Source organism: Podarcis gaigeae (assembly GCF_964106915.1).
Source record: "Podarcis gaigeae genome assembly, chromosome: 4".
Lineage (NCBI taxonomy): Eukaryota > Metazoa > Chordata > Lepidosauria > Squamata > Lacertidae > Podarcis > Podarcis gaigeae.
In genome coordinates, this window is record NC_139677.1 from 95,566,581 (window position 1) to 95,591,732 (window position 25,152).

Below are 25,152 nucleotides of genomic sequence, written 5' to 3' on the forward strand. Positions count from 1 at the left end.
AGGTGGCACAGGTGCATAGCTGTCAACCTTCCCTTTTTTTGTGGGAAATGCCCTTATTCCAGTGCCGTTCCCCGCTGCTATTCCAGATTGTTAGGTATCCCGTAGACTGTCCCCGGGACAGGTGAGGCTGCTGATCCCTTATTTTTTGAGGCTGCTGATCCCTTATTTTCAAATCTGAAAGTTGACAGCTATGCGCAGGTGGGTTGCGGTTTTTTTGCACCTGTGCCAAAATTCAGGGGGCCCTCTGAAGTCGATTAGTTTTGCTTTGTTTCAGTCAGATAATTGTTCTTGCAAATGTTGTCAGCGTCATAAACGTACACTCACACAACTCCTCCCCTATCCTCTATCCGGAAAAATAAGTGGCTTTATCATGGTTCAAAGACACCTTTCAGCCCAGGCCAAAACAAAACGTGCAGTTTTGCTTGCTCTCCTCCCACAGAATTGTTGTTTATATGGTTTTCCCCCCATATTGTCTTTTTCTGCTTATTTTCATTACTTCATTCCCAACTCTGAGATTGAAAACGCTGTTAGTACTGCAAATAACACTCTGTTTTATTTATTCACATCCCCACCTTTCTCTCCCCCCCCCACCCATTTGATTTTCAAAATAAGCCTGTGAGAGTGAGTGCTCTGCCTAGAGTTCATGGCTGATTTGAACCCGGGTCTTGCCAGTCCTAGCCCAACACACTCTTAACTACTACACCCCACAACTGTGTCCTTTTTGGTGTCAGTTGATGGGAGACTTCGAAGGCTAACTCTACTGGGACAGTTTGGGGAGCTTCCCTTAAGTCCAATGCTTCTCTTAAGTCACCTCTAAGACCTTCTTTGGTGTTGAGCTCTGTAGTCGGCACCCCAAACAAGTCCAGCTTTTTAAAATAAATAGGTTCCTAGTCCTTATTGCTGTGATGGGCACCTCCAACACACAAGAGTCAAGACTTGGCAAAAACTTAAACCTGAGAGGGGGTTGCCAGTTGCCCAAGGCCAATGGCAGAACCCCACTTGTAGCATCATAGAATTGTAGAGTTGGAAGGTCATCAGTCCAATCCCCTACAGTGCAGGAATCTTTTGCCCAGTGTAGGACTCGAACTCGCCACCCCAAGATTAAAAATCGCATGCTCTACTGAGCCTGCTTCTTCCCCATGTGTGCTAAGAATATAAAGTGTCATGCATGTATTCTCAACAACTTGGGTCCAAGAAACTTTAAGAGGAGCGCTGTTAGCGGTCTTACAGAGGCCCTACTCGCCTCAGCCGGAAGTCAGGCATTTAGTGTCGCTGGTTCATGCCGTTGGACACTTTCAGCAGAGGTCCAGCTGCCATCCTTTGCTTTTGACTTTCAGGCGCCCCTTAAAGATCTTTTTTATGCCAACAGGACTTTGCAGTTTAGCTGTTTTTGATTAACTAGTCACCTTCATGATTATCTGTAATTTTATTTTTATTTTTATATACCACCTTGATGTTTTCACCGTATAGCAGCATGAAAACACTTTTATATGTAAATAAAAGAAAACCAGGAACCAATTTTGGCTTTTACGAGGGAAGCTTCTGAGCAAGGCATGTTCAGGAAACAGGATTCGGCTGTTTACATTGCAGAATTGTGGCTTGGATGGGAAGAAAAAAACAAAAGCCATTATCGTTCACCCTTGGCAGTGTGGGTCAGCAAGAACTTGTGGGGATCTTGGATAAGAATCTGATTTCAGTGGGTTCCTGTTGAGATTTCCTCCGATCCTCGTGCGATGTGTTTTATCTCGCTTCCAAATTTTCCTTCTGAAGGTTGACAGTCCAGCTGCGTGTGGGGGGAGCATGCCTTTTTTAGCATGGTGTCTGCCCCACTGCCATTTTTATATGCAGTGGAGCCAGAAATGTTTAAAGATCTACTGCTAGATTATTCCAGTACATCTCCTGAGTGAAATGAATTTAACCAGTCTAGAGCACTGCAAGATTTAGTGCAGGGGTAGGCAACCTAAGGCCTGTGAGCCGGATGTGGCCCAATCCCCTTCTCAATCTGGCCCATGGACGGTCCAGGAATCAGTGTGTTTTTTCTTGAGTAGAATGTGCCCTTTTATTTAAAATGCATCTCTGGGTTATGTGTGGGGCCTGCCTGGTCTTTTTACATGAGTAGAATGTGTGTTTTTATTTAAAATGCATCTCTGAGGTATTTGTGGGGCATAGGAATTCATCGTCCCCCCCCAAAAAAAATAGTCCCACCCACCACATGGTCTGAGGGACGGTGGACTGGCCCACAGCTGAAAAAGGTTGCTGACCCCTGATTTAGGGGCTATCTGAAAGGTGCTTTCACAAAGCACTGACTAGCTTTGCCCATTCCTGGGGGTTTTAAACTCTAACTGACAACACAGAACTGAACTATTTGCATAAAGCAGTGGGAATTTAATTTCTTCAGTCACTGGGACAATTCAAAGCTAAGATCTTGCAAAGTAAAAAGCAAGTTATGTGGCTGAAAGTGTACATCCCTCTTTCCTTCAGCAACAATGTACCAATCAAATTCTTCCCTGTGTCCCCTAGGCTACTTCCAAGTTTTTGTTTAATTAAAAAAAAAGAGACAGGAGTTCCTGACCTCCAGGAGCTTTTATATCATGTTGCTAGCCTTGAGGCTTTGAAACTTGGAAGCGTTTCTATGTTCAAAACAATGGAGGTTAAAATACATCCAGTGAATTTGGCACACACCTGTTCACATTCAGTGTGTCGTTATAGGCATACGTTTACAATCTTTCCCAAAGCAACCCATGAAATAAAGAGATTCACAACGGTATATGCTTCATTCTAATTTATTACACGAAATAAATATTAACATCTCATGGCAATTCTTTACTATCTAGACCCAAGTTATAAACCAACAAAAAATGTTAACCATGTTGCAACCGAGCAATCGTACATTAATTTTTTTTCCCCTCTGTAAAATCCAAAGAAAATTGGTTTGGTTTGTACTACGCACTTGTATATTTGATGACTTAAAAAAATTAGAAAATTTTGAATCTGTTTTTTGCTCCCAAGCTGACCCTGGGTTTTGCTGCGAAATCTTGGCACGTGTCCGAAGTCAAGAACGTTATTTTGTTATGTATCCTTCCTAAGCTTTCATTTTAAACATATGGATGTGAATGCAGGTTAAGAAAAGCAATCCAACGTTTGCAGGAACATCCTCTGGAACAGCAGTTTTCTCCTTAACAAACTTTCTTCCAACACCAAGAAAAAAGAAAGAAGAAAACACATCTCCAATTTCCACTGAAAAGTCAATTTAATTAAGCACAAGGCTTACAATGAAGCCCAAGTTCGATTCCATCTAAAACACGTTCGAAACCGAAATACTTTTATTATTATTGGATGGTGTGCATAAACATTACACTCCATAGATAGCAAAAATATCTTTTATTTATAATTTACATTTCCACAAATGAAAAAATCATACAATTTTCCTTACATATACAGTCTATTCCTGTTAAATTTTGTATGTCTTCTACAGAACTTCCACACAATAGACACCTGACACTGTGCAGGCAATAAGAAATTCAAATACAAAAATGTATTTATTAACCAAATAAGCAGCTGGGGCCCTGCCCCAAGTGAACACTTTATTCATATAAAAATTATTTGCCTTCTAGAGTCAGCTAGAACACAGCAGCTCTTCCCTGGAATAGAAAAAAATTAGTTTAAACTGACTCAACCTTTTCAGGCTCTGTTTTAATTTCGGCCAATGTGGGTGAGCTCCCCTCCATACAATCATCAGCAGGTGTATCCTCAGGCTCTTCTTTTACCTTGGGACTGTTACAGGAGTCCTGTACTTCTTGCTTAACAATATTCAACATAATATTTAGCGGGTTCTCTACAGGTGTCTTGCTAGGAGATGGCGTTGAATCAAATGACGAGGTCTGTAAGTAAAAAATAACACCATATATGTTAATTTGCACTACCAAAACATTTCAATGGTAACTTTTAAAATGTGATTTGAAAGTGGCAGGTGTAAAATGTTGCTTCCACAATAGGCATGCTTTTTGCGATGATACATCTAACTCAAGCAAGAAGGCAAAGTTTTTAAAAAGCAACCTAAAGCCATCAAAACCAGATTCATTGTTATTGTTATTTTTAAGTAATATTATTTTGAAGAGCTGGTTTATTATTTGCCATACTTTGGAAATAATGATGCATGTCTGAATATCCTCCTCTTTACATGAATGAATGTGCTTTACAGCACATTTAAAACACAACATTCTATTTTTTTCAATCTATAGACTAACCTAACACATTTAGCAGATCTGATACATAAACCGACCGAAAATAATGCACTTACATTTTGATAATCTTCGTAGCATGAGGGATGGTATATCTGGAGAGAGAAGACAATCAATCTTAATATCTACATACTTTAAAAGGCATAGAAGAATACACTGCAAAGCAAATGCAACTTTCTTTTTCATACAATCACAAATTTCACAAAATTCACTGTACACAAAACTCTATAGTTCTTCTGCACAAACTGAAGTCTTCGGCCTCCATTTGCTAATACAGTGGTACCTCGAGTTATGAACAGTCCTGCTTACAAACGCTTCGGGTTATGAACTCCACAAACCTGGAAGCAGGTGTTCCAGGTTGCGAACTTTGCCCCAGGATACGAATGCAATCCGCTTCCGGGCCACAAGAGGCCTATGTAGGGAATGCACGCCTAGAGTTAAGAACGGATTTCCAGAATGAATTAAGTTTGTAACCTGAGGTACCACTCTATTTTACTGTGTTTGGCACAGCTTGCTTTAAAAGTGCAGTCATTTAACCATTTCTAGAGGGGCAGCTATGTTAGTATGTTGCAGCAAAAGCAAGAGTGTGTCTTGGGCACATGAAAGACTAACAAATTTATTGTGGCATAACCTTAGTGGACTAGTCCATTTAATCGGATGCACAAAAGCTTACGCTTTAATAAACTCATTAAGTCACAAAACAAAAGATTATTTAGCCAAAACCTGGTAATCAAAGTCAATGTTTTTCCTCTGTGATGCCACCAAATATATATTCAACATTACCTTCTCGTCTACTCGAATGGCATTTTTTAGGTGCCACTCCTCCTCTTCCTCATCCCAATATTGCTCAAATTGCTCCTGGCAGATTTCACAGCTCTGAAATGTAGGAAAGCAGTTAAAAGAGCAGTATTTACATAAACAGCGCACTTGTCCTTTTACTCTCAGTTCACCAGAGAAGTTATGACAAGTAAAAGGTAGGTACAGTATAATTGCAACAATTCTGGGTCCTGCTATTAGCAATATATTAAGACTGCGAAATTCTGCTCTTTAAATGTATGAAGTGGTATCAACCCATAGTGGCCATGCTTTTGAAATTACTGCTACAACCAAATTCCTTAAGAGGAATAAATAGGAGTGTTTTAAAAGGGATTCTCAAGAACAGGAGGGGGGAGGGGGAGAGAGAGAATCAGGAAGTTTGGGTGAAATCACATTTAGCTTATAGAGCTTTGCTGTCAACTCATAAACCTGCATCTACAAAGAAAGATTTATCTTCCGCAGTAGATTTTTTAAAATAAAATACACTTGCACGCTTCATATCTTTATCTAGTGCAGAATGTTGGAAATATAGTTAGGAACAAAAGTAAGAATTTCTACAGAGTCAAGCCAGTCTCAAGAAGCAAGTTTACTGAGGACAGCTTACCTCATCTACTCCAGCTGGGCCGGCAGGGACGCTCTGAAACTCCTTCTCCTTAGCAGCTTCTTGTGTTTTCAACACAACTTCTTCATGCACTTTCTCAAAGAACTGGCTCTTTGCACGTTCCTCTAAATCAGCTATTTCTTCGAACTCTATCCAGTCCTAAAGAAAAAAATATTGACAAAGCCAATTTAAGATCCTACGAGTTCAATCTTTTACTCTGCTCATGCAACTTTCCACCATACAGTTCTGCACAAATCTTTAATTATCCTCTCTGGTTCTGTTTCTTAGGATCAGGGTCACAGCATATAGGGCACAGTCTTCCGAATCCTTACTCTTGTAAGACAACAAAAAACCACTAATCCATCACCATTTTAAAAATCCTCAATCCGTTAGAGCTTCTTGAGCAATACGCTAAGCTTGAAGGGTGTGTGCCATTCACCTAGTAACACATCGGTGACAAGCTTTTCATAAATCTTACGTGCAGCACAGATGTCAGAATCCACCCACTCATGTTTGTTTAAGCCAAAGTCTACCAGTAGTACAACACCTGTGCACAATTAATTCAGGCATGCAAGGGAAGAATATTTATCTCTGTATGACTATTTCCTTAGTCACGGGAATCTCAGATTTTCATTTTTTGTTTTGTTTTAATATTTAACCCCTGCGAATGCAAAGAGGTTCCTGAAAACTCATCTGCAAACACGACATTTTAAGAAGCAGACACTGTGACATCTGACCACCAGAGGGCAAACTTGTGACGCTGCTCCCACACTAGCCGATATAGGGAGAAAAGTGTGTGAAGCCAAGCAGGAAGCCACAGAGGCAGAACACAGGCAGCCAACTACTATAAAACAGGAAGTAGGTGCCCTCAAGGATCTAAGAGGGGAAGGCTTATAAAAAGGATTGAAACTACAATCTGCGAGGGATCTGGTGACATTTCGAGGCAGAGGCACTGCCCAAATGGAACTCGGTGCCTCCAGAAAGCTAAGCTTTCAGAAGCAGAGAAGGAATTTAAGATGGCGTTTGAAGGCTCATGCTGTTTTAAGTGCATATTATCTTGGTAGTTTGTTTTACTGTTATGCACCTGAATCGTTTGGAACAGGGCAGGCAATAAATTTAACATTAATTCTCTACCCTGAGGTGAAACAGACTGAGCCGCCACTTACCGTTAAGCTGTAGTACCATCTTCTGTGAGTGACTTTCCGGCTGACATCCTTTTCCGTGCGGTTCTGACGATAATGCCAATCCAAATGGTCTGCATAGACATCTGTCTGTGAAGTTGTGAACCTCATTCCACAAGAGTAACACTGAATGCCAGTATAGAGCCGGTTTATAATGCTATCGTATCGCCTGAAAACAAGTCGGAAACTAGTTAGCAGCTGATTATGGCAATCAGTTTATGGAGAAAAAGTCATGCAAGCTTCAAATAATTCTGTTAAGCAAATACAAGACAAAACAAGTTGGAAGATTGTGAAAAAAATTGTAATTTAACAAGCACCAATCAGTAACTTGCACACCAAGGAACAGGCTCTAGAGCAGGAGGACTATAACTCTGCCGCCTAAGTTACGAAAAAACTTGGGACACCTTTCCCATTCAAGAATTAAGAGGTCTTGTTCATTTAGCTGGGGCGGGGAGCTCATGAAAATAAGGCAGGTTCTGCACGTCCATGAATGAGAAAATAAATGTGTCAGGAGGAAGCCAGCCAGCACTTTCAGTATGTGGAACTGCATTGGGAATCAAGACGCTGCCACACAACTTTAAAAAGGCCCACAATAAACCTTGAAACCTTTTTATCTAGATCAGAGACCTATAAATCCCAAGATACTATCAGTGGTTAATTCTGAATTCTTTAATATGCTTGACATACCAAAGTGATATTTAATACTTATCACACACATAAATATAGCACTCTCACTGTCCTCAAAACAGCAATTACTTGACTTTCCCAGTTAAATTCAAGTTAGATCAACAGTTTGATCTAAAACTGTTAAATGGCTTACTTAAGTCAACATGACATGCCTAGGTACATTCTGTGTTACCCACCCGCCCCAACAAATGTACTTACTGTTTTAGTTCTTCTATAACGAAGTTAGTTAGGTCTGGGACATCTTGATCCTCAGTCTGGTCTTGATCCTCCTCATCCTCCTCTGGAGCTGGTTGGGCAGAAACTTCACTGACTTCTAAACAAATGAAGTACGTTGTCAGTACTGGGCCAAAGCGTGTCCTTTCAAAACTGCATCATTGTCAAATTAAAGCAGGCAGGTCTAAAACACGACAGCACTCCTCTGTCCCTAGTGATTACTGTATTGTTAACAGATGAGGGGGACGTGCAAAGTGCTCCACAGAAAACAGCAATCAGCTGACGTCAGGTGCCAAGCAGGGAGGCCGGGATGAAATGGTCTGGCAGGCCGAACCAGACCCGCAAGTCAGAGGTTCCCCATCCCTGTATTATAGCAAGGTTCAGAGTCTCCACCTCCATCACTCAGCCAGGACACTGAGGCCCAGCTCCGAGAGCCTTCTGGCAGTTCCCACACTGCGAGAAGTGAAGCTACAGGGAATCAGGGAGAGCCTTCTCAGTAGTGGCGCCCACCCTGTGGAATGCCTTCCCATCAGATGTTAAAGAGATGAGTAATTATATAAAATTTAGGAAACATCTGAAGGCAGGAAAGCTTTTCAAGGTTTAATGTTTTACTATGTATTTATATATGCTGGAAGCTGCCCAGAGTGGCTGGCACAACCCAGTCAGATGTGCGGGGTACAAATAAATTATTATTTTTATTAGTAACACACGTGGCAAACTTCTTTCAATTCCTCCAACTTTGTATCTTGACTTTAAAAAACAAAACACAAAAGCTATTCCCAATTATATGCCTTTAAAACAGGATACACTGGATCTATTTCTCAATCTAGCCAGTTCTGAGTAGCAAAGGAGGAGGTCAATACTGCTGATTTTGAACAGCAGCTGCTATTAAACCCATTAACTGTTGCAAGATGCTTAGACAAAACATATCATACATACCAGCTTCTGTCATAACAGCCTTTAACATTTTAACTATTCCTCACAGAACAAAAAGGTAAAAGTTATACTTACGAGCTGAAGTTGAATCAGTCTGTAAAACTTTGAGAATCCCTGTAGAAAGTAGTTTTGAGAACAATTCATTTACATCAAGTTGTCCAAGATGATTATCAGGATAGGAAAGCGGAGCGTTCCCTAAAAATGGGACAAAAAAGGACACTACTTTCAAATAGCTCTAAAACTTAAACAAGATCATATGGTTCACAGTCCAAAACATTTTACGTTCCCTTTCCTTATCTTCACTCTTCCTTTATTCTAAAGCTCATTTTCAATTTCAGTTGCTTCTATCCTGCTCACAGTTCTCTATACAGTGGTACCTCTACCCTGACCGTTAGGTCCAGTCATGGACAACTCTGGGATTGTGGTGCTCATCTCGCTCTAGAGGCTGAGGAGCTGGCGTTTGTCCGCAGACAGCTTCTGGGTCATGTGGCAGTGCATGGAAACGCCATTTACCTTCCCGCCAGAGCAGTACCTATTTATCTACTTGCACTTTTGACGTGCTTTTAAACTGCTAGATGGGCAGGAGCTGGGAACGAGCAACAGGAGCTCACCCCGTCACGGGGATTTGAACCGCCAACCTTCTGATCGGCAAGTCCTAGGCTCAGTGGTTTAGACCAAAGTGCCACCCACGTCAAATTGTTGTTTTATAGCAACAATTAAAAGAGTTCTTTTCTTGCTAAATTATGCTGTTGGAGTGCAGATGAGGATTTTTGCTTACATATCAATTATTTCAAGATATAGCTCATGAGATACAGTAGATCAGTGTTTCCCAACCTTGTGCCTCCAGATGTTTTTGGCCTACAACTCCCATCATCCCTAGCTAGCAAGACCAGTGGTCAGGGATGATGGGAGTTGTAGGCCAAAAACATCTGGAGGCACAAGGTTGGGAAACACTGCAGTAGATAACATTCCCTAACCAAGTGGCAACTGTTCTGCACCTGGTTCCCCCTCAACTCCAAGCATTATTTTGACATGGCTCCAGTTGAGTAACTTTGGGGTTATAGTAAATAGGGAAGTAGCCCTGGCAAATCTGAGGTTTGTTCAGGATTGATGCAAAATCTCCGTTATTTGGCTCTCCAGGTATTGGTGGACTACAGCATTCATTAGCCCCAGCAAGCATGGGCAATGGTCAGGAATGATGAGAGCTGTAGCTCAGGAACATCTGGAATGTCAAAGGTTCTCCACAGCTGCCTCGTTGGTAGCTGATAAACGTTTTAGTAAAAGGACAAAAAACAACAACTCACCCTTTAAATACTGACCTGGTTGATTTTGGACAAAGCTTCCAGGATTTTGTGCATGAGCTGCTAAGAGAGGCTGCCCTGCATTGTACGGTACAGGTTGAGTAGATCCTACCGACATAACAGGAACCTGCCAAGAGGCAAATGCTGTTTTAGTCAGAATATTCAGCTATTTCACTGTTAAATCCCAAATCAATGAATGGTGTTTGGTTTTGCATTCAGTTACAACACAGCACAACTCTATTTTACAGAAGTAAAATATCAATGAAGTGAACAGTATAAAAATAAAACTTAAACATTACCGTATTTTTCGCACCATAGGACGCACCGGACAATAGGATGCACCTTGTTTTAGAGGGGGGAGAACAAGGGGGAAAAAATCTCCCCCTCTCTGCCCAGCGCCCCTTCAGCGAAGCGGCAGGAGGTGCTGCGCAGAGAGGGGGAGGATTTTCCCCCTCTTGTTTTCCGGCTATAAAACAAGGTGCCGTTTAAAGTGCGTTCAGGCGGCTACCTTGGAAGCCTGGAGAGCGAGAGGGGTCGGTGCACAACGACCCCTCTCGCTCTCCAGGCTTCAGGTTCCTTTCAACCTGCTCTTTGGGGCTGGCAGGGGGAAGCCCACCACCAACCCCAAAGAGCAGGTCAGGGAACAGCGTAAAGGCTGCTGCCAGTCGTGCGTCACTTCTCCAGCTGGGAGAGGGTTGCGGGGGGGGGGGCCTGCTTTAGCCCCGCGTGTGTTCTCCCGGCTGGAGAGGTGACACGCGGCTATAGATGCTCCTGCCATGGCCGCGCGTCACCTCTCCAGCCGGGAGAGGGTCACGGGGCTATGGCGTCTTCACTCCATAGGATGCACACACATTTCCCCTTCATTTTTGATGGGGAAAAAGTGCATCCTATAGAGCGAAAAATACGGTAATACTAAAACCAGATTAAATCAACCCACTTTCTGGGACAAAGTGCTCCATCTATATTAATATTACGTATTTCTTTCAAAACTGCTCATTTTATATTTATTTGGTAAATTTTAGTACATCTACTTATTTTTAAAGTTTGATTTGATCTGTATTTTTAATTAAAACTTTGTACTATTTTATGTAAACCATTTAACAGGTTTTTCTATTAAGTGGTATATTCTATTATATACATATATTGTATATGTTATTATATACATATTGTTAAATATGTTAGCAAAATATTGGCTTTCATTGTGCTTCCAAGAAGTACCTCAAATTCCAAGAGCTATACAAGCACGCTGGTGCTTAAGAGTATTGGACTAGGGCATGGGAGACCATGATTCAAATTCCCAGTCTGCTATGAAGATTACTGGGCGACTTAAGTTAAGCTGAGCCTAAGTGTCAGGCAAGAGTTGCTTGTGAGGATAAAATGGCAAGGGGGATTATGTCACCCATAGCTCCTTAGAGGAAACCTAAGATATACATGCAATAATAACTAATTTGACTATCATTATTTGATTTCCCCCCTTACACACACACACACACACACACACACACTCAATAACTTTGGCCAAAAACAACAAAAACCCACCCCCCCCCCGCAAATCCTCCCCAACTTTTGAGTCCACATTTTCACCTTCTAAAATGTGGCAACCCTAACTTAGCCCTACCTGCCATGAACAAATATGAACACACACATATACACGAGACACTCTCCTGTTACTGAGAATGCAGAAAAGAACAAGCGTATGATTATATAAGAACAAGTATATCATCAAATTAAGTCTAGAAAGCCCCTTACCTGCTGAGGCTGCTGAACATTTCCCGTCATACCACTGAAGTTTCCATACTGAAGATTCTTGTCATCATAGTAAGGTCCAGGTGCCCTGTTAATAGTGTTAGGAAAGTTCTGTGCTCCAGAACCAGGTGGCCCATTGAAGTTTGGTCCTTGCGGGTTATCAAATATTTGCTCAGTTCTCTGGAATTGCATTCCTTGTGATGGTGCATTATAGGGTGGCTGATTGGGAGGTTCATTGTAAGGGCCAGTTTGTCCATAAGGTGGTGTTTCGAGTCTTGAGGCAGGATGATTAGCTACATTTTCCATTCTTTGACCTTGATGACCAAGAGGAATATCAAATCGTGTTGCCTGCTGGTGTTTAGGATCTTCAAACCGTTGAGGTATTGGTGCATCAAATCTTGGGGGTATCTGCTGACCCGGAGGACCATCAAACCGAGGTTGTGTCTGCTGAGCAGGGCCCATTTCAAACCTTGGACCAGGTTGCACATGTAATCCATCCAGTCTTTGCATAAGTGATGGCTGACCAGGTTGACCATCAAATCTTGAATGACAGCCATCAAACCTTGGCCCTGTTTGGTTAATAGGTCCTTCAAACCTAAGTCCACCTCCAGCCTGGCCTGAAGGCCCCTCAAACCTGGGACCAATCCCAGACTGACCATGAGGCCCCTCAAATCTGGGACCAACACCTGGTTGACCATGTGGCCCTAAAGGCTGCCCATGTGGCCCCATAGGCTGTCCATGAGGACCTTCAAATCTTGCTGGCTGCCCATGCGGACCCATAGGCTGTCCATGTGGACCTTCAAAGCGCAAATTGCCTCCTGGCTGGCCAAGAGGTCCCATTGGCTGCATATGAGGTCCTTCAAATCGCATGCCAGCCGCTGGCTGACCATGAGGCCCCATAGGTTGGCCATGGGGGCCTTCAAACCTCATTCCACCTCCTGGGGGACCATGAGGGCCCACAGGACGGTCATGAGGCCCTTCAAACCTTATCCCACTTGAAGGTTGGCCATGTGGACCTTCAAACCTCATTCCACCAGAAGGCTGGCCATCAAACCTCATAGTACCTGAAGGCTGATCATGTGGTCCCTCGAACCTGATCCCAGATGACTGACCATGTGGTCCCTCAAACCTAATCCCAGCAGATGGCTGACCATGAGGTCCTTCAAACCTTATCCCACCTGAGGGCTGACCATGGTTCCCTTCAAATCTTATACCACTCATTGACTGGCCTGCGGGCCCCTCAAATCTCAATGCTCCCCCTGGCTGTCCCATAGGATTCTCAAACCGTATAGCAGTCCCTGCACCAACTTGCCCTGAGGGCCCTTCAAACCTCAAGGGACCACCACCCATCTGTGCTGGTCCATCGAACAAAGAACTTTTTCCTCCGGACTGTCCTGGGGGCCCGTCAAACTGAGATGCTGGCTGGCCTAGGGACCCCTCAAACATTAAATTAGTCTGTAGTTGTGGTCCTTCAATTCTAGAACTTGCATTAGCCAGCCCTTCAAAGTGAGTTCCTTGTCCATCTCCACCTGCCCTTGTTCCAGGATGTCTAGGAGAGCCCTCAAAATGAGATCTTTCCTCCATCAGTGAACTAAATCTTTGCTTTCCATCTGAAACCCCAAATCGTGATCCTGCATTCTCAGTAAATTGTTTCTCTGGTTCTTCGTATCTTCCTCTCTTATAATGTTCATTGAACGGAGACCTCCGCTCATCTCGAATACCTTTAAAACAAAACAAAACAGCACTGTTACTGCCTGAAGGCAGTAGTATAGTATAGAAAGCATAGTATACAAAGCAAATCTACAGCACTGTGAGAAGTATTTCCCCAAAATTATCAAACCTGAAAACTCCAGTATATTTTTGCTGCACTTCTGATAACCAAGAAAATATTTAGTTTCTTGATTTTCCCTAACTATAATACAGATAATGGAGGTATTTTCCCCAAAGCTCCTTGTACCTTTGGAGGAGTTGGACTCATCGTGTCTTCTCCGGCTGTCATGAGGTGAATTTTCAGAATATGGTCTGTTACTACCAACAGGGGAATGCCGCCTTGATCTTTCACTGAATTGACTCCCCGATTTGCTTTTTGTTTGTTCACAATCCATTCCAGAAAGAAATGTCTCATTCAAGTGTCTCTCGAGTAAAATATCTTCAGGATCCATCATGTTGAGTCTTGGAAATGTATGCTGAACTTGCGTTCTTTTTAGCTTAGCTTTATGCTCATGATATATTAAATCCGCATCAGACAACAGGGGCTTCTTTTTCGAAATTCCCTTTTCACCTGTGGGACTATCCCACACATTGCACCTGTGTTTTCCTTCCTGATACTGGATAATTTGGCGAATCTGATGGCACAGAACAAGAAACTCATCTTGCGTTATTTCTCCAGATGACAGTTGTTCATTAGCCTGTGACAAGAGAAAAGGTTAGAGTTAAATTTGGAAGGCTGTTAGGAAAGAATATGTGAATCTATAAAACGTTAATACTTGTTACCTTCTTAAGTAACTCTCTCTTGTTTGCCAAGGTCAGTTCTTTCGGAATCTGCAAATTCGCATCCACACTTAATCTATGTTGCTGCTTTGGTGTGCGAGGTGATGTAACTCCTTTACTACTGGTTGCCCAGGTGTCCCTGTGCCTCTGATGAGGTGATTTAGAAAGTCCTTGGTGTTCTTCAGTTGGCTGGGGGCTGAAATCCACAGAAGCAAGAATGTTAACTTGACACAATCTCCCAACATAGTGTGATAAAAACAACTATTTCACTTTTGCTTTAGCATCATAAAGGTAAAGGTACCCCTGCCCGTACGGGCCAGTCGTGACCAACTCTAGGGTTGCGTGCTCATCTCGCTCAAGAGGCCGTGAGCTGGCCCCGTCCAAAGACACTTCCGGGTCACGTGGCCAGCGTGACGAAGCTGCAGCTGGCGAGCCAGCACATGGATACACCGTTTACCTTCCCGCTATAAAGCGGTACCTATTTATCTATTTGCACTTAAGGGTGCTTTCGAACTGTTAGGTGGGCAGAAGCTGGGACCAAAAGACGGGAGCTCGCCCCGCCGTGGGGATTCGAAGCACCGACCATGCAATCAGTAAGTCCTAGGCACTGAGGTTTTACCCACAGCGCCACCTGCGTCCCATTTAGCATCATACCAACACGGTTATTCTTTGGCAGTAACTTCAGATCTATACCTACGATGGCAAATTAAATTTGCCTCATAAATGCCAACTTACTTTTTATTTTCTTGCCAACCAGATTTCCACCTTTTATTTGACTTGGAACTTGACCAGTTCTCCACATTCTCCTTAGGTTCCGAGTTTGCTTTTGAAGAATGCAAGTTCATTCCTTCCTGCGGTCGGTCTTCATGAGTTTTTTTCGGCCTCCTTGAATCTCTCACTTCCTGCTTCCTTTTGTTAGAGCTCCTTTCTTCCCGTATTCCCTGCCCAAAGTCCTCTGCGTGGGATTGCTTTGGTCCCGACACCCGAGACTTTGCAGTTTTAGGTCCAGGGGAGAGGCTTCTGAGCCGTCTTTTGGGTGACCTCCTGTCTCTTCGTTTTGGAGAGTGGGAAGATGGTGACCGAGATCTAGGGGAACGTGACCTTTTCCTGGTACCCGACCTTCCTAGCTTTCCAACCTGTTTCTCTGACTCTTCAGTATTGGGATCTTGCTTTTGGACAATGCCATTAATTATTTTGGTTCTACCACTGACTGGTCTATGCTCTTCTTTGTCTTTTCTCTCCATGCATCTCCTCTTTTCTTTCAGATCATCATCTTTACCATCTGGCTTCTCTAGAAGATGTTTCTTCAATCTTGGATCTCTCTTGCTTATTTCAGATACCCTGGTGTTCTCACTTTCTTGGTTTCTAGTATCTTTAGCATGAAGCAGCTTGTTCTGCAAGGGAGATGGAGACTTCAATTTTGAATCAAATTGATCAAACTCTTTCTTTTGAGATTTCTCATTCTGTTTTTGTCTTTCTTGCTTTGATGTACTTTGTTTTTCAGCCTGTAGTGTTTTGCTGACCTTTGGATCAGCCTGATTGACTGGACTAACTGTAAAATCTTTCCTATGACTTTGATCTTTAGAATGGGAAGAATGTTGACTTGTTCTATTAAGACGAGGATCTCTGTTGGCCGTTTTGACATCATGGAGTGGAGAGAGACGGCTTTTTTCAGGTGGCAGACAAACTTGATGAGGAGCTTTAACTGGCATGTGAGATGGTTGTGGAACATGTGGCTTCACAGATGCTTGACTCAAGCTGGATCCACTTTGCTGACCACTAAGAGAAACCGCCTGAAACAAAAGGTAATAAAAAGAAGCAAGTATTTACAACACTAGCACTTAAAAAACCTTAAGTGTTTCTCTTACCTACTGTACAGCATAAAAATTCAAGAATAGGTTTGAAAGTATGGACTAATTCTTGAGTTCTAATTATATATAAGAATGCACCTACATATTAGAAAAGAGAACTTGCAAGAAAAGGCATATAAGTTACTAGCTTTCTGGATAAGCCTCTCTATTTTAGAATTTTCTTGGAATACTCATGATGTCTGTGAATGTGTCAAAGAGTATACTAATCATTTCCTATCTCAGATTGTAAGGGAATTTTAGGTTCCTTCACTGAAGGTCAATAATTACAAGGTATGTCAATAAACGTTCATTGCCTTATAAGATGATGGAAAATTATGCAGTATTTACAATATACGTATTTTAAAACCATTTTCGTTTTTTGATAAATTATACTTAAAGGGCATAAATGGTATTTCTGTAGCCAACATAAACAGAGTATAGAAACCTCTTGAAGACATTAGAACATGCTCTGCAATCCTGTCTTCAAAACAGGGATGGCAGGGAACATGTGGCCCTCCAGATATTGAGACTACAACTCCTACCATTCCTGAGCATTGGCCATGCTGGCTTGAGGCTGATGAGACTTGGAGTCCAACAACATCTGGAGGGCTGCAGGTTTACACCGCAAGCAAACCATGAAAGATTAACACATCACAAAATATGACACCACACAAATTGATTCCAGAAGAAAACCCTTTGTGGTTACTTGTGAGCTAGTCTATACGTGACACTTGCTAGGGTAATAAATACCTGTGGGGTATCAAACCTCTCCCTTGGTCATGTATTTGATGTCGATGCCTTTCACTTGCATGGAAGAAAACTCACAATGTGATGGTCCCAATCTCAAGCCCTGGGTTCTACTAAACAACAGCCAGGGGTGTGGAATTTGTTATACACGGAAGTGCGATTCACGGACCAAGTGCAACATATAGGTTTTACCATGACACTAGAGGTAGTAAACATTGTGCCCTCAAGGTTGAATGGCTATCTGTCATGGATGCTTTAACTGAGATTCCTGAATTGCAGGGGGTTGGACTAGATGACCCTTGGGTACCTTCCAACCCTTATGATTCCATGAAGGTGTTGCTACACTACAAGTCTCAGCCTCTCTTGCCATTGGCTATGCTGGCTGGGACTGATGTGAATTTTGTGGAGGGTGCTAAACCATGTGTCCAAATTAATGATAACCTCAAAACATGGTAGAAAAACCTATTCCTATTTTTATTAACTTGTTGAGCATATGAAAGAAAGGTTGCAATCTGTATTGCGGCTTGCCCCACAGATCAATCAAATTTAATAGTCTTAACAAAGGCTCCACCAAATAAAGACAACTGAAATGGGCTAGTGACAAACACTGGTCATGTTTTGCTTTGCTTGCCGACATGCTACAGCAATCATTTCTATCCTACTCACCAGCTGTGCTTTAGTCTGCTCTAGTTCCAGTTCTAATTTTTTCTGTTGAAGTTCTAACAACTGTTTTTGTTTTGCTAGTAGCTGTTGTCTTATTAGCTGCTCTTGAGTCAAATTCTTTTGTATTTCAGGAACAACTGGAGTAGAGGACACAGCAGAACAGGACACAGGAGGAGGACAGACTGCAGGGCTAGGTGCAGGTGGTTCCTCAGGCTACCAAGAAAATGGTAAAGAACACGATTCTTATTTGTGGGGCAAAGCAACCAGCAGTTAACTCAAAGCTAAAAATGTTCCATTGTTTTAAAATTCTTCATTTTTGTACATTTAAATTAGAATGCATAAGCAATGTCAGACTTTTAACATAAGTTTAATGCTTTCACCTCATTTATGTTTTGAAAGTACAATCCCTACCAGTCCTTTCTTGTCACCTCAAAGCATGCGAAATTCAAAGGCCTGAACACAAACTCATATAAACATAGTTTAAAGCAGCATTTAGTTGTCGAAACTTACCGATTTATTTAAAAACTTAGGATTCACATGGATGCTAGAAGTATTCACATTAGGGGGTAGCGGTTTAATTGGCCAAGCAGGGTCTACTGAATTCACCCGGACATCAAGGGCATAGAGTTTCTTCAAAGGGAAAATTTCATCCCACGTGGAACGCAATTTAAATAAACTTTTCCTAGTATTTTCATCAACCTAAGAAGAACAGAACAATTCTATGGCTTGTTAAGTTAATAAAACATTTGTTATGCTTCTTTCTACAACTCAAGACCAGATACTGTGTTCTAAAGCTGTACTCCTGCTCATTTGTGTGTACTGAAGTGCCACTGAAATTAGTAGAAATCAGGTGCACACAGCTGAACGATGGACTGTGGGCCTCCATGTAACGGGATGGATTAAGAGATAAGCACACATAACAGAACTAGCAGCAGCCGATTTCCCTAAAATGCTATGGGTTAGGGAATCACGCTGAATGAGGTGGGCTTCACCATATTTCTTCAATCCCCTGTGCACAACCTATCCCATTCAGCAGGGTTCCTTGACCCTCATTGGAGTATTTTCTTGACATAGAATTCAGCTTCTGCCAGTACCGTGATGTACTTGCCCCCAGGTCCAACATACTGTGACTTGCACAGTACCATATACATTTGAAAACAGTAAATCCTCCACATGTGTTATAGACACAGCCATGGTATCTTTTTATTTTTACATTTTATATTATCCTAACTCAACCATCAAGGCAGTTCACAGAACAAGTTCAATATCATAATATGCAGATAATTTTCATTTCCCAATGTTTTCATACTGCATCTACTATTCCTGGTAAAGATATAAACCCAATACAGGCAATTCAGTGACTATTGCATTGATACTACAATCTTATGCACTTACTCCAAAGCAAATCCTGAAGCTGAGATATACTGAGCAAAAATGTCTAAGATTAGGCTGTTAAATAGCTCAATCTTGTCTCAAAATTCTACTAATTTCTCCAGCTAAAGCTCCATACTACCAGTCAGAAAGTATGTATGGCTTAAACAGGCTCACAAGGGTTTCTCTCAATTTTTATTAATATCATTGAGATTTAAGATTAAACAAAACTTGATAAAGGGAGGTAAGCACTAATCCAATTGTTTTGAGCAATTCCAACCCTTTATTAAACAGCACTGGGGAACACTAATTAATTCAAGTGGCATGTTCTTATTTCCTTTAATGATATATGTAAAACTGTTCACATAAAAATTATAAATATGCATTCTGCATTTTTTTATTGTTTTTAAAAAATCACCCCAATCCTCTGGTCAACCCAGTTTGAGAAATCCCAGCCACAAGCAATTGCTCAGAAATTAAAGTGAAACATAAAAAGACTGCAGAAGTGAAAAGGTTGGGAGTCAGATGAAAGGTGCTCATTATCAAAATATAAACTTTCAGAATTCTTGACAGGCAGGTTCCATTTAAGTATCTAATGTTTGCATACACTACTATAAATGAATGAAAACATAACTTATTGTATACTCAAAGCGAAAAGTGTTAAGAGTGTATGCAAACACAACACAAGGTCACTGATTTCTCTGCAAGGCTAAAATATCTTATGCATGAAAAGCTAAAGATCAAACAGTTTTCTAATACAGGCCTTCTCACTCTGGATATGCTCTATACATTTCCAACTATGTACTGCTACACTTTTTTAAAACCTTGTTTTCTTAATATAACTGGAGTGTGAATAGTCTAAATATGAAAGGTCCAACTGCATTCTTTGCACTTAGTACCCAAGAAAACCCAAGACTGAGTGTCAAGTTATTTATTTATACAGCAAAGCAACAAGTTTGAAAACGATTATGAAAGCACATATATATGTATATATACCTTTTCAAACACATTAACAAATGTTGCAACTAGGTTTTTAGTAAACGCAGCAAGATATTCTCTCCCAACATTCTTGACAATGGAGTCCATAAGGTACATAACAGGAAGTTTCTCATTAGAAGGAGCCTGGAGTAATAAGAAGAAAACTTGAGACTTTTAGTTATAACAAAAACATGTTTTCTCTTTTAATTTAGAAGTTACCATTCCCCAACCCACCATATCTTTATTTTGGAACAATTATTATGTAAAAGGTTGTTTTCATAAGCTAACAAGCTCAACACCGCCCACCCCCAAAGAGTTTAGGTCTATTTGGTAGAGTGTTTTTCTTTAAAAGAGGGGGGGATACTCAACCTCTGCAATGGCAGAAAGAACTGGCCCATGTTATGGTTAGGGGTGTCCAAACCAACCACACTATTTAAACACACACTAGCTTCTGCTGGGATCTCTAGAAGAAAGGAAATGGGACAACTTAAAAGATTTGCAAGTCCCATAAAATAAGAGGGGGAATTCCAAGTGCATGGACCAATGGTGAATACCGATGTCTGAGTGCGCCATATTTGGAATAGTTACTTTGCTGCAATCCAGAAAAAATGCTATGTCACCAAGTCTGACCAGTTGAAGCAATTCGACTCAGATGTTCTCAAAGCTATATTCAAACCATCCAACCCGAGCCAAAAAAAGAAGAGTATAAATCCATAATGAAGCTATGGTGTTGAATAGTCGGGATTATAACTGGAACCAAAGACTGGCACGGAAGGCAGTCTTCAAGTCTGGACACTCTTCAATGCCCAAGGAGCCAAGTTGGATTTTTTCGCCATACATAAGACGGGCCCCAAGTCCGTGCAGCGCAAACTGTGTGCCGTTGTGGCTGCATGTCCAAAGAAAATGGAAGCCTTCTCAAGTTCTGTTCAAAATGAATGTTAATGTCTCATCCATATCAGGAAATGGCAGCAAGCTTCCAGAAAGCATCAACGTGTATTTATAAAGACTTGTTGGGAAGGATAATTGCTTATTAACTGTCTTCCGTTTCAACAGGGGTAACTTAATTCCCATTTACCACCCAACAACTCATAAGAAAAAAAGCTAGTATTTCTGCGCAGTTTAACATCTGGCAACTCACAGGGTCTGCAATAACTGTAAAAATTCCATTGTCCAAATGATATTGTCCTTGACTGTCCTTAAAACTAGTATTTTACCCACTAAATTGTGAAGAAATTTGCAGAAAACTCTGGCAACTTATTTTTTAAATTGTGAGAAAACCTGAACCACCCTTGATTTATCTGCACCCTTAAAATGTGTGGCTTTGAGTTTTTTATGCACAAAGATATGCAAACCATTTCATCTGAAATTTGCTTCAAGGGAGATTTATACCAGTAAGTCTTCAGCCAGGTGGTGCCTCTACCAAATTGCATATAGTGACAAAATAATAATGGAGGGAAGTATGCCTTCATATGAAACACAAGACCACCAGACAAGGCATACAGGGAATGTAAGGATTAACTCCCCAACAGCTTGGAAATGAAAACTGGGCTATGTACATAGAGCTCTGATTTTACGCGCTACAATAGGGCTTGGGAAAGCACATGGGACACCTGTATCCTTTTTTAAACCCCGTATGTGTTATCCTCAGACTTCCAAGGACAGCTGGCAAGGAAACAGAGCTGACTTTAAAGTTCTTATTCCCAAAAGTTATGTTCTATTTTCCATCTTTAAATATGAACAGCAAAACTGCTGCACCTGTATAATATGTCATCATATGCTCACACGAGCTGTGAAAACAACATGTGAAGCTATAGTGAAATAAGGCAGCAAGCCTGTAACAGGATCTGGTTTTAGGAATGAGGAAGCAACCCCCACCTTTTAACGAATGGAATGCCACTTTTGCGAACCATACTTCAGTTACCATACTTCCCCATTAGTCTCTAAAAGAAACCGCAGTGGGATGTTGGAGGTCCACCCCTCAAGTAGAGACAAACCCAAGTTAGAGATTATCCAGCAGTTGCAGAAGGCAGGAAGGCAACACAAACCACTAAGAAACTGAAGGTAAATTAACCTCAAGCCTATCTGCAGTGAAACCATGCCCAGAGTTTGCAACAGAATGCTTGCTGCACTCCTTCAAACGTCATAAATGAGTGTTGATAATGTGTGGGTCTGTGTATTTTTGATGGACTTCACCAAAGGTTGAGCCTTCCTCATACCTCCATTGTACCCAGGCCGTAGAATAATTTAACACTTGGAAACAGATTCTGCACTACACCCGGTAAATAAAAAGACAAATACATATTTCATACATTTTATTTACATTTTAGGAATACCAGTCACACATTTCAAAGTCATTTATTTAAAAATGTAATAAAAACCACTCTGGTTTACACTAAATAGAAACTGTCCCCAGACAACACTTTCCTTCAAAAGTGGTTTTCAGAGAACTCAAATCTCTTGTTTCATACTGGCCACTAATGACAGCTAGGCAAATCTAATTAGAAGCACAGGTTGTAGATATCTTTAAATACACTTAAGGGGTATGTAACCACCCTCACCCCACTCTAAGATAACAGTACTGGAATTGATAGTGTGTTACGTAGTTCCAGTCATGAACAGAGAAACTGAAAACATTAAGAATAAGTATGGGAAAATGTCTGGAGAATATGATGGAGTTAACCAACCTACATTTTAAACAGCCTTCCCTATTAGACCTTTAAATTTTACTTTACTTTTAAATCATCTTAAACCCCTGATTAAATTAGCAATTAAAAAGCCCAGTAACCTAGAAGAAGCCAAGGGAGGTGGGAGGGAGAGGAAGATGAGCAATAACTAAGATTATTAACTGGAATTGGGATGTTACTCTATCGCTATTTAAAATAAGGTTTGAAAGCCCCCCCCCCCCGGAAAAGGTGTTATAAAACCTAAACCACATGTAGCCAGCTGACTTCTATCAGAAAATGACTGGATTGGGAGCCTACTCTTTCTTTTTGTATCATATGCCTCACAGGCGCCATGTTGGGATTGTACAGGCAGCTGCGGTTCCTTCAGACAGGGTGGAACACTCGTTTCCCTGCCTTAATGAATGGGCTGCTCTAACAAGGAGTGGATCATACACACAGGCACATGCATCCTTCTAATTTGGTACACTTCTATTACTCAGAGCAATTCAGGAGCACCCCAACATCTTCTATTTCACAGAAAAAAATAAAGAAGGGGGCTTATGTGATATAAAGGAATCCTTGATTGTAATGCCTTATCTCCTTTAGCCTGATTACTGCTAAACGATTAAGAAAAATGACAAAATATTATGGTACAGCTAACTTGAACTAAGATTGAAACACGTTAGTTGTGGAGGCACAAACTGCAGGGCAAAGCACTGCTATTGCTGCACAGTCACTGCCAGGCCGCCATGTTGTACGCCTCGTTTATGCATGCTTGTGAAACCCAACAAACATTTCCTGAATTGCTTGAGGTGGACAGGGAAGGGAATCAGGCCTTACATTCAAATTTGCTGTGCTCTTCCAGATTTCCTTGCACTCTCTGCTACTGCCAATAAACAGCTGGCACTGCCCCCCCCACACACACACCTGACTTCCCGCTACCAGACTGTTTCATTTCCCCATATTCTAAAGAAGGCTATACCTTATGCTTCACTGTCTTTTCACATCCCTATGCCCCCATTTATCAATATTCCTCTTTACGTTCAGCTAATATTTCCTTCTGCTTCAATCCAGCTCCACCTAGATCTTTTCCTACCTCTCTAATGCTGCCTTCCTCAAAACCCATGCCCTATCTTTATTCCCAAAGCTGGGAGGGATTCCCCTTGCCACAATTTCAAAATGCCTAGACTGTCCACTATCTGTTCCTAATCCCAAAGCCACCTTCTTGTTACCCCAAGCACTTCCCTGCAGCTCCCCCCCATCCGACTAGATCAAGAACTCTCCCCACCATAACCCAACCCCCAAGACCTACGGCTGACAAGTTCACCTGCTTTTAGCCTACACTAGCGTGGGTTTCCCCCTCTCCGCCCCGACTTTCTAACATGCAGCTTTTCTATTGGCTTTTTTATTTGTAAAAAATTTCGAGCCGATTTTTTATTTACTGCAGCCTCTTTTCGAAGGAGGTACTTGGGCTAAAGTAAACACCACGGGATCGTCATATGCTCTTAAAATGCGCGTGAGTAAATAAACACCCTCCCGCAAAAAACCAAAAAACCCCAACCCTTCCTCTGACCTTTCCTTTTCTAAGGCATAATAAATAATACTATTAAGGTTGGCTGTACCCCCCAACCGCCAAAGGCCGTTGCCTTCCTTCCCCTCCCGCAACATACCCAACCCCCCTCCCCCACTGCTTTTCCTTCCTAGGCCTGATCCCTAGTATGCCTTCCCCTTCCCATTCTCGCCACTAAACCCAGGGCGGAAAATTCCTGAACTCTTTCCTCTCATACACACGACACACACACACGAGGTCTAGAAAAATAATATGGCGGTGTGTTTGTTTGCGGGATGGGGGGGGTTGGGTTTTTTGCTGAGATCTGGCCCTAGAGCTATGGCAGGAGCCTGGGTAGGTAGGTTAAGTAGCCTGGGTAGGTAGAGGGGGTGGGGGGTAGGTAGAGAGAGCGTATTCGGCGTAGAGTGTATAAAAACCTTGGCGACTTGCGCCTCGATCAGCGAGACGATGTCCTTGGCGTGTTGCACGTTCTCCTCGGCCAGGATGGTCAGCATGTTGATGTGCGGCTTGCTGTTGAAGGTCAGGTCCTCGAGCGAAGACTGGTAGTCGCGGCAGGCGTCTTCCCCGCTGCTGCCGCCGCCGCCGCCCACGGGCCCCTCCGAGGCCGCGCTGGAGCTGCTGCTGGAGCTGCTGCTACTGGAGCCGCCGCCGCCCGACATTATTCTCTCGTCCCCCACACGCCAGAGGCCGCGTGGGGGGAACGGCCGAGCCCCTCCGGAGAAGAGAAAAAGGAAGGGGGGACACAGGCCGACCCCCTCTTTGCTTTTTCTTTCCCCCCCCCTCACACACACACACTAAGCGCCTCTCTCCCGCCCCTGCGGCTGTCGATGTCGCCGGTGCCCGCTGCTACACCCTTGCCGGCCTCTTCTGGCTCATCCTCCGCGCCGCCGCGTCCTCGTCAAGCAGGAAGCTTCGCAGGCCGCCGCCGTTTTCCTCCGCCAAACCGCTTTCCTCCGTCTATTTTTCTCTCAGCCCACCCGCTTCGCCTCACAAACGCACGCACAAAATGGCGGCGGCTCCCGCGGCTCGCGAACGCCTTCTTCCTCCGGCTCCAACCGTTGCGTCATGCGAAAAACTGCGCCGGAGGGGGGCGGGGGC

General features: G+C 42.4%; 1 protein-coding gene across 2 annotated transcripts; it reads right to left on the reverse strand.

Moving 5' to 3' along the window:
• Nucleotides 1-3,231: 3,231 nt before the first annotated feature.
• PCF11 (PCF11 cleavage and polyadenylation factor subunit) lies at nt 3,232-25,152 on the reverse strand. 2 transcript variants are annotated; one of them, XM_083734892.1, is made up of 16 exons: nt 24,471-25,152; nt 19,840-19,965; nt 17,983-18,171; nt 17,476-17,685; nt 14,948-16,005; nt 14,216-14,408; nt 13,680-14,130; nt 11,726-13,443; nt 9,995-10,103; nt 8,751-8,870; nt 7,725-7,839; nt 6,825-7,008; nt 5,662-5,817; nt 5,025-5,117; nt 4,301-4,336; nt 3,232-3,881 (listed from the first exon to the last, which is right to left on the reverse strand). In XM_083734892.1, exons 1-16 carry the CDS (start codon nt 24,711-24,713, stop codon nt 3,663-3,665), a joined length of 5,220 nt encoding a protein of 1,739 aa, XP_083591018.1. In that variant the 5' UTR covers nt 24,714-25,152; the 3' UTR covers nt 3,232-3,662. The 2 variants fall into 2 exon arrangements, with proteins under 2 accessions (XP_083591018.1, XP_083591017.1); XM_083734891.1 differs by having other exon boundaries at nt 9,980-10,103; nt 24,471-25,133.